Source organism: Mandrillus leucophaeus, unplaced genomic scaffold, assembly GCF_000951045.1.
Source record: "Mandrillus leucophaeus isolate KB7577 unplaced genomic scaffold, Mleu.le_1.0 Scaffold71, whole genome shotgun sequence".
Classification (NCBI taxonomy): domain Eukaryota; kingdom Metazoa; phylum Chordata; class Mammalia; order Primates; family Cercopithecidae; genus Mandrillus; species Mandrillus leucophaeus.
Window position 1 is genome coordinate 5,921,721 of NW_012107697.1, and position 10,241 is coordinate 5,931,961.

Sequence of the window (10,241 nt, forward strand, 5' to 3'; positions counted from 1 at the left end):
AAAAAAAAAAAAGAGCTGGGCATGGTGACAGGCGCCTGTCATCCCAGCTACTCGGGAGGCTGAGGCCAGAGAATCACTTGAACCCAGGAGGCAGAGATTGCAGTGAGCCAAGATTGGGCCACTGCACTCCAGCCTGGGTGACAGGGCGAGAGACTCCGTATCAAAAACAAACGAACAAACAAAAAACAGAAAAAGAAAGAGGAATTATGGTAGTCACAGAATTGAATAAATTTTCTTTTTTTGAGATAGAATCTCACTGTGTCACCAAGGCTGGAATGCAGTGGCACAATCTTGGCTCACTACAACTTTCGCCTCCAGGGTTCAAGTGATTCTCCTGCCTCAGCCTCCTGAGTGCTGGGACCACAAGTGCATGCCACTACACCCTGCTAATTTTTGTGTTTTGGGTAGAGATGGGGTTTCACCATGTTGGCCAGCCTGGTCTCAACTCCTAACCTCAAGTGCTCCGCCCTTCTCAGCCTCCCAAAGTGTTGGGATTACAGGTGTGAGCTACCGAACCCAGCCTTGAATAAATTATATGGACAATGACTTGTGGCTTTTTTCCTTAAGCCAGATATGACTTAAAGCCAGCGTACATCCTCGGAGTATGGCAGGAGTATGAAACTCACGTGTTAGTAATGCACAAAAATTAAAAACCTTGTCCAAATCCACATGCTTCCACTTCTGTTTAGCTATGTATAGCAGCCAGTAGGAAAGAGAATAACTGATTTATCAGAATTTTTATAACAATTTGGCCTGAGAATATAGAGGCACTTCCTTCATCTTCACTGTATTTTACCCCTAAGGTTTACAACAAGAAAATCACTTGAAGATCCGTGTAGAGCCCGGCTTATTTGAGTGGACAAAATGGGTTGCCGGGAGCACGTTACCTGCATGGATACCTCCATCGGAGTTAGCTGCAGCCAACCTGAGTGTTGATACAACCTACAGGTAAGCCTGGGAAACTGCTGCTTACTGAGGCCAGTGTGGAAGTGCTTTCTGCACTAGCACTAGGCCAGGTTCATGAAGGAGACAGGGCTGGACATCACCTACAGGCAGTTGTCCATAGTGGTGGAAATCGAGCTACGATTTTAGAAATCAAAACTGGAGAAAAGCCAGCATTTTTTTTCATATTTGGCATTAGTGTGGATTAGATTCTCCAACCTCACCCCCGTGTTGGATTTTTCTGACTTTATTATACCTGCTTCAGTGTAATAAAACCATTTTGCATTCCAGCAATAAGCACCAGCTAATGGTGATGCAGTTGAGAAGATTGGAGCGATAAGGGAGATGACGATGTCTTGCAGTTTCTACATTTAATTTTTCAAAGCATTTTTAAATCTCTGTATTATCTTTGTTTATTATTGCTATATGCCCAGAATGTAGGTAAACCATTTTTATATATGAGAGAGTTCAAATAACTTGCCTAAAAGTATTTATACATTTAGTGACCACATATAACAATAATAATAATAAGCTTTATTCATCATTTTCCACATGTCCAGCCTCATGCAATCTTCTGGGCAGTCATCCCATTCCTGTTCCTTTCCTTTTTCCATTAGACCCAACTGTGCTGGGATTTTAAAAAGTGTTTGTAGATTGCTTACAGCTGAATAATCCGCATGTACACAATTAAGAATTAATAATAGGGCCAGGCGCAGTGGCTCACGCCTGTAATCCCAGCACTTTGGGAGGCCGGGCTGGGTGGATCACGAGGTCAAGAGATCGAGACCATCCTGGCCAACATGGTGAAACCCCGTGTCTGCTGAAAATATAAGAATTAGCTGGGTGTGGTGGTGCGCACCTGTAGTCCCAGCTACTTTGGGAGGACTGAGGCAGGAGAATCACTTGAACCCGGGAGGCGGAGGTTTTGCAGTGAGCCGAGATCGTGCCACTGCACTCCAGCCTGGTGATAGAGTGAGACTCCGTCAAAAAAAAAAAAAAAAAGAATTAATAATAACAAGTTGTCAAGATAAGCAGAACTTTCTTATGTGATATCTATTGACCTTTCATTTCAAATACCTACCCAAACCACAAATAAAGCAATGTGCATTTCTAGCTAAGGTAATAAAGAATATCTTCTTTTTCCATACTCATTTTTTCTGCTCAGCAAATAAGACCTCAGATGACCCCATTAACTAGTTATGTACTGCTGCTGCTTGTCTGAAAGGAATTAGCATTGCTCAAAAATAAAATTAGATCGATCAACAGGATCCCCCACGAATACACTTCACATTTTGTCCTATCCCCTTTCTGGCCACCGTTTTTCTGCTCTTTGCAGGCAATTAGCAATAAATTGTTGTCCCCGTGCAACAGCCAGCATCCCTTTGGCCTGGAAAGAGGGGGAGTTGCCACCAACATTGGTTAAGTGACTTTCATCATTCACCACCAGTCCCACCCAGACCAATTTGGGTCAACTATGTCTTTGATATTTCCTTTAGGTGTGTTCTGCCATTGCCTCCCAAGCTGCCTTACAAAGGTCTCCAGAATCATCCTACCTGAGCCTGTCAATGTACACTCAGATACACACCCCACCAGCAGTGTGAGCAGAAGGATGAATGCCAGGAACTTGGGGGTCAGGACACAGTCCTGATTCCACATTGCCTTTTCCTCTCCGGCAAATCAGAATTCAATTCAACCATTTTCTGTTTGGTGAGGGAATTGGGGGAGGAGTGAAGCCTCTAATTTGAAAAATCAGTTGAGAAAGCCAAAGTGTAAGCATGTGAAAGGGACAGCCCTGGAGTTTAATTACCTATGAAATTAATGATGCCAAATGAACAAGCCTTTGGAAGCAAGGAAGTGGTGCCCAAATGATTGAAGACACATGGTGACAGGCAGAAGGGCAAGCCCCGAGAGCCGGGATAGTGTGAGTCAGGCAGGCTCTGCTGAAAGAGCCCTCTCACCTTGCAACAGGGGTAGGAAGAGAACAGGAGGGAGGTGGGACTGAAAGCCGAGTTAGGGAAGCTAACCAGGCTGGTGACTAATATCGAAGCATCATCCACAGGCAGCAAGACCAGCCTAGGGCCTGGGGGACTGAAAAGCAACCCTAGCCTTGAGGAGCTGGGCCAGAGGAGCAAGGCAGAAAAAACAAAATCCACACGAGCTGGGTGGGGCTTCAGAACGGGGCATGGGACTGGGGCAGGGGACTGGGGGAGGGCATGGATCTGGAGTGTTAGAGGGGAAACAAATCAAACTTTGGTGTGAAGCTCAAAGCACAGGCCTGTGCTTACAACCTGGACCACAGCAAGATGGGAAGCAGAGAGTATATGGAGGAGGATACTGTTTCGGGGATGCCACCTGACTTCCAGAGCACCGTATTCCGGGTTGAGTGGGTGGTGGGAAGGCCACCTGACTCTGAGGACAGCACAGGGCCCGCAGGTGTGGCTAGCAGCATGACATGACCTGCTGACAGGGGTGAGGAAGCTCTGACTCAGGCCAAGCCCATCAGGGCTCCAGGCACTGGAGTCATTCACAGGCTCCACTTTAAGGTGCTGGGAGAAGCCATAGGCAAGAACTGATCAGGAGGAACCAGATCCCAGTATGTCTCCCGCTCTTCACCTACATAAATCTCACACATTACATGGTCTCACCCTTGAAATGACTCCCTGGGCCATACAAAGTGGGCTTTTGTCACTGTGGGGAGGGGACAGGCCTGGGAGATCAGGAGACATAAATGGAGATGGAACTGGGTGAGAGGTGAGGATGGGGAAAGAAAAAGAGGAGAAAGAGCTTGCTCCAGAACAATGAGGTGCAGCCCCAACAAGTGGTGATTCAGGTCTCTACCTATCCCCCAGGGTGTTGTGAGACTCAGAAGGCTGTTTCCTAGGAGAAACATGCATGCTGAGAGAATGCAAGTTTCCTTCAAGTGGAACGGCATCCTTCCTCTCTGGACAGTAAGCCTTTGTGCACAGAAGGGCAGGCTTGACAAGGGCACTGTCAGAAGCTGTGTGTGGAGGATAGGCTCACAGGCCAGACCCCAGACTCAGGTTCAAATCCAGGTTCTAAGAGTCGCTAATGGTGTTAGCATAGGCAAGTCAGCTGCAGCCTTTCTGAGCTTCTGTTTTGTCATCCATAAACAACATTTACAAAAGCATTGCTGGGAGGATTAGACTGAAAGAATGCTAGAAGGACATTTGCACAGAGCCTGACACATACGGGAACCTCAGTAAATATTTTGTGCTAATAGTAGCAGTAATAGTATATTCTGATCCAGAGGCCATGTGAATTCATTTTGAGAACTTACCACACCTCTACCAGGCACTAAACACCCAGCAGTGAAAGACAAAATGAAAACTGACAAAGTAAGAAAATTGAAATGACATAGTTGTACCCAGAAAACAAGATAAACATCTTGTGGACCAGAAACAACACAGAAACTCTACATAGTTAAGCAGGGCGGAGGCAAGCAGAGGTGGGCCCTAGGGGCATTGGCGACTGGGTTTGAAGACATGCAGGGGCAGCAGGACAGGAAGCCTAGCTTTGATCATCCTCTTCCATGCTGTGTTAGTTCATTTTCACGCTGCTGACAAAGACATACCTGGGACTGGGCAATTTACAAAAGAAAGAGCTTTTAATTGGACTTATACTTACACGTGGCTGGGGAGGCCTCACAATCATGCCGGAAGGCAAGGAGGAGCAAGTCACGTCTTACATGGATTGCAGCAGGCAAAGAGAGAGCTTGTGCAGGGACCTCCCCTTTTTAAAACCATCAGATCAGCCAGGTGCAGTGGCTCATGTCTGTAATCCCAGCACTTTGGGAGGCTGAGGTGGGCAGATCATCTGAGGTCAGGAGTTCAAGACCAGCCTGGCCAACATGGTGAAACCCTGTCTCTACTAAAAAAAATACAAAATTAACTGGGCGTAGTGGTGCATGCCTCTATTCACAGCTACTCGGGAGGCTGAGGCAGGGGAATCGCTTGAACCCAGTGGGTGGAAGATGCAATGAGTCAAGATCAAGCCATTGCACTCCAGCCTGGGCAGCAAGAGTGAAACTCCGTCTCAAAAATAAAAAACAAAAAAAACAAATTAAAAATAAAATAAAAAATAAAACCATCAGATCTCATGAGACTCATTCACTATCATGAGAACAGCACAGGAAAGACCTGCCCCCATGATTGAGTTATCTCCCACCAAGTCCCTCCCACAACATGTGGAAATTCAAGATGAGATTTGGGTGGAGGACACAGCCAGGCCCCCAAGCCGGTAGAGGACACACAGTATCACATGCCTTTGTAGATTGTATAGTAATCATCATTTACATCACTAGCCTCTTCACCCCCAACCACAGACAGAGATCTTCTCTAGCACAGAAATTGGGTTGTCTTCATCTTTATGCTCTGCACTTCTCTTTGTGCCAAGTGTACGGTCTGTGTTCAAAATAAGAGAGAAATAAAAGGAAAAGGCTGGTGAAGTGTTATAAACTCACAAAGAATCAGATGGACCTAATATCTGCTTTTAAAACCTATCCTTGCAGCTCTTGAGGAGAGGCCTGGGAAATCCCCACTGATGTAAATAGGTTGAGGGTTCCCATCTCTGCTCTGCTTTGTATTAGCTATGTGACTAGGACCATCAATCAAGGGCTTATATGTTATCCTGTGAATGAGACTTGCACTGAATGTCTCATTTTTCACCTGGTCACTGTGACGCCGTACACGTAGCTGTTATTTCTGTACATTTCCATTCCATGTTCATACAGTGGAAATACCCTTCCCTATACCTTTCTCCTTTCTAGGGAAATGGATAAGCAAACAGATCTATGGGATCTTTAGAAAGGCCTTGAAATAAAAGTTTGGATCTTCCTTTGTCTTAAGATCAAAATGTTTTCATTTCCTTTGTTCATTTTTCTATTACAGACCTCACATTCCAGTCAGCAAATTAGTTGTTTCAGAATCCTATGATACTTATATCAGTAGAAGTTTCCAAGTAACAAAAGAAATAATAAGTGAATGTAAAAGTAAAGGTAAGTGGTTATTATTCTGAGCTCCATCTTTACATACGTGATTATTTCTCTATAATGGTTAATAGGCTATTCAAGATGTTTCAACTTGCTTTGGCTAACCAAAGAAATGTATTTCCAGATTTTCTTCCAGATACTTTTACATTACATGTGTAATATTCTGTGAGTATCTAAAATGGTAGATATTCCAGGGGTTTATACCAGACTTAGTTACTATTCTTAATGACTTAAATTCTGCATTATAGCTATTCTTCTTGCACCCTGTGAGATTCCCTCTTACAATTTCCAAAAGCTCTAGCATGCCACTGTTTTGCCTATCATTGATCTAGCAGGATGCACACCTACACACAACACTCCTACACACATACACACACCTTCCCTGCTATCACCAAGAGCAGTGTTCTGTAAGGCTCAAGTGTGTTTGCTATTGAATTTTCTAAACATTGAGCTCAAATATTTAACATGTAAGATTGTTCACTATAAATTTTTTAGTGAAAAAGACAGATTGCAAAAAAAGTGTGGACATTCCCTTCATCTCTTTTTTTTTTTAAGTTAAAATACTTATATTCAAATGGTAGACAGCCATGAGCAACAGTATTATGGATGATGCCCACCTTCCAGTTTTCATTGATTAGCCAGTCACTGCCATAAAGGTACACAACATGTTCTATCAACCAGAAAGTCTCAAGTACTCACAGTTCTACAGTGGGAGCATTTAAAACTATATTAGAAGAAGTAACCCAGAGAGCCCTATGGACCTACAGCAGTTCTGTATCTTGATTGTCATGGTGTTACACAAAGCTACACATATGATAGAATTGCATGAACTGTATCGTCACATACACACAAACTACTGCTTGCACACCTGCTAAAATCTGAATACGCTGTGTGTATTGCACCAGCGTCCATTTCCTGGGTCTGATACTGTACCATAGTTATGTAAGATGTTACCATTGGAGGGAGCTGGGAGGAAGGGTTCGTGCGACCTTGCTGGTATGTATGTATATGTATTATATGTAGCCCTCCCATAAGTCAATAATTATTATTATTATTATTACTGAGACAGGGTCTTGCTCCTGTCACTCAGGCTGGAGTGCAGTGATGCAATCATGACTCACTATAGCCTCAATCTCCTGGGCTCAAGTGATCCTCCCACATTGGCCTCCCAAGTAGCTGGAACTACAGTCACAGGCCACCACACCCAGCTAATGTTCTTTTAATTTTCTGTAGGGACAGGGTCTCACTATGTTTCTCAGGCTGGTCTCAAACTCCTGAGCTCAAGTGATCCTCCCTCCTCGTTCTCTCAAAGTACTGGAATTACAGGGATGAGCCACCACACCTGGCCCCATACATCTGTAACTATTTTAAGATAAAATGTTTTCTTTTAAAAAAATTAGGCTGCCTTATCAATAAGAAAGCACTTACAAAATATTGTTTAGGCAAATTGTCTTTTTCTTGAGTGTGTTTGCTCCCCTCCAGAGCATTTAGTTAGCTTCCAGTATTTGCAGTTTCCATGTCTTTATAGAAACAGTCTTCCCATTCCTTGCCATTTTTCCCCAGGAAATAACATCCTGATTGTGGCCCACGCATCTTCCCTTGAAGCTTGTACCTGCCAACTTCAGGGCCTGTCACCTCAGAACTCCAAGGACTTCGTACAAATGGTCCGAAAGGTAATTCATTCTTGCTCTGTGGGGTCCGTGATGGCTAGTAGTTTGAGGTCAGCACAGTGACTGGCTGATTACTAAGTTCTTTGAAGCATGTGTTTATGCTGAGCTGGGAATATTCATTTATTGATTCTCTCAACCAAGACATATTGAGTGATACTCTGTGCAGGGCACTTTATTAAGCCTTGTGTTAGAAAAACAGTGTATTAGAGCTAGTTCTGGCTTCTAAGAGCTAAAATGTAGGAAGCAGCTAGGAATTATAAGCAAATTGTCTGGATTTCCCTGAGGGACCTTCTTTGAATTTCCCGGAGGGAACTTGGGTTGGATCAATAGAGGTCAGTCCAAAAGACAGCATCTGAAAGCTTAACTCAAACACAGGTCCTTGAAGGTAGGCTGAGGCGTGCAGCAATTTAAAATGAGGAGGCTAAGAGGCAAAGCCAGGAACAAGACAGCAAGACAGAAAACCCATGAGGCTGACCCACACATCTGGAGGCTTCCTTTCTGTGGGAGAGGCTTTCTGGTCAGCTGCCTCCCACACACTTCCCTTCTGGCGAATTACATACTTCCTTTCTCTGCCACCAGCGAAACTGGTTCAAACTCATTCGCAATTGTTTTTCACATTTTTGAAAAGTTTATTTATGCATCTGTCCTCATTTGTCAGTGCTGGAAGATAGAGAATTTTGTCTTGTTTGTAAATGCAGCTCTCTGGACACAGACAAAAATAAGTTTTAAAATTGCTGTGACAACTGAAGTGAGGGAGAGCAGAGCTTCAGCTTTGAATGTTACAGAGACTCATAAGGAGAAAAAAAAAAACGGGTGAAACAAATTTTTTAAAATTGGAGCATCTTTTCCACTGGGTCCAAGTATAATTTCAGAAATATTTGAGCTGCCTTTTTCTTTTCCTTTTTTTTTTTTTCTTTTTTTTTGAGACAGAGTCTCGCTCTGTCACCCATGCTGGAGAGCAGTGACACAATCTCAGCTCACTGTAAACTCTGCCTCCTGGATTCAAGCGATTCTCCTGATTCAGCCTTCCAAGTAGCTGGGATTACAGGCACACGCCACCACGCCCAGCTGATTTTTTGTATTTTTAGTATAGACGAGGTTTGCCATGTTGGCCAGGCTGGTCTTGAACTCTTGACCTCAAGTGATCCGCCTGCCTCAGCCTCCCAAAGTACTGGGATTACAGGCATAAGCCACTGTGCCTGGCCTTAAGCTGCCTTTTTAACTTGACTTGCAATTAGGAATTAACTCCTGACATTGTAGCCTTATATATTTTGGTCCTCTTTTTCTGTATTAAACCTGTCTTCTAATATCCCCTTCCTTTACGACTCTTACTTCAGATCCCATATCTGGGATTTTGTTCCTGTGAAGAATTAGGAGAAACTGGAATATGGCAGCTGACAGATCCACCAATCCTTCCTCTTACCCATGGACCAACTGGGGGCTTCAACTGGAGAGAAACCTTGCTTCAAGAATGAACCACACCAGTGAACAAGACGGAAAGGCCTTTTGGAGACGTGTCTTTTTGTGTGTTTAAAAATCCACACCACATTCTAAGTGGACAGCTCAGAATAATTTAGCATTTCCTTTCACACTTAAAGTTCTTAAGATGAGACTGTGTAAATGAGAGAAAGACTTGATTCAGAGGAAAAAAAATGTGTTCTCTCTGGACTCTTGCCTAGCTCACGAGGCTTTGGAGAATTGTCTCCCTAACTTGGGGCACCTGCTACAGAAGAGAATGTTTCGTTCCTTCCAGGTATGCACAGCTAAGGGGCCTCATTCCTCCCAGAGGGAGCTGCTGGCCTGCTGTAAGGGGTACAAGAGGAAGGAGTGTGCCCAGACCAGCTGGGGGAGCATTGAAAGGGCAGTTTGGGGATGGAATTTTTTTTTGATCTCCATTTTCCAGTTAGGCAGAGCCAAGCTGAGGAATCCTTTTAAGATTATTAGAAAACATGCCCTGAAGAGAGTTGTTCTTAGGTTACACGTGAAATCCTACCCTCATAGCCCCCATACACCAGTGTTGCTGGCTGAAGACACCTGCTTAAGGATGCTAACATTTACCCTGGTACTGCCACATTCTCTCTAGAGCAGCTGGCCCTTCTTGCTACAGCCCTTCCCACCCCCTTGCTTCTGTGAAATGGGGAGACAAAGCACTTTTGCTCTCCAAAGCACTTTTGGATACTCAGGAGGAAAGATAAGATATGTGTTTGAAGTATTCAATCATAGGAGCAAAGAACTTGCAAAATACGAAGTGACTTGGAATTACCCGTGTTGTAGCCTAATGTGCTACTGCATTTCTAAATCACCAGTATTTGCTTGTCTTTGCCTAGGGGCAAAGCCTAGACTCTAGACTCATAGTCTAGAGTCTAGACTATATTAACTAGTTAAGGATGTTACATTTTGAAAGGATGTATGTTAGATATATTACTTGCAGCAAGAAGTTCACTCTGTGCAATATGGACGTGTTTGCAAACCATACCAAGGGTCAGGTTGCTGTACACTTACAGTACATGTCAACCATAACAGAACATCCACAAATGCATCAATTATACCAGGGATGTATAGTAAGTCAGGGAACTAATATAAATGATGACAGTCATGGCTGCACTGCTACTTGTGCTGTC

General features: G+C 43.9%; 1 protein-coding gene across 1 annotated transcript in view; it reads left to right on the forward strand.

The window, feature by feature from the left end:
* The window catches only part of UBASH3B (ubiquitin associated and SH3 domain containing B), a 167,762-nt gene extending 158,648 nt beyond the window's left edge, over positions 1–9,114 (forward strand). Inside the window, exons 11-14 of the mRNA XM_011964989.1 lie at positions 804–948; positions 5,850–5,956; positions 7,514–7,623; positions 8,958–9,114. Of these exons, the coding sequence (XP_011820379.1) occupies positions 804–948; positions 5,850–5,956; positions 7,514–7,623; positions 8,958–9,095 (500 nt within the window). The 3' untranslated portion in view covers positions 9,096–9,114. The remainder of the gene's footprint in view (positions 1–803; positions 949–5,849; positions 5,957–7,513; positions 7,624–8,957) is intronic.
* Positions 9,115–10,241: the final 1,127 nt, after the last annotated feature.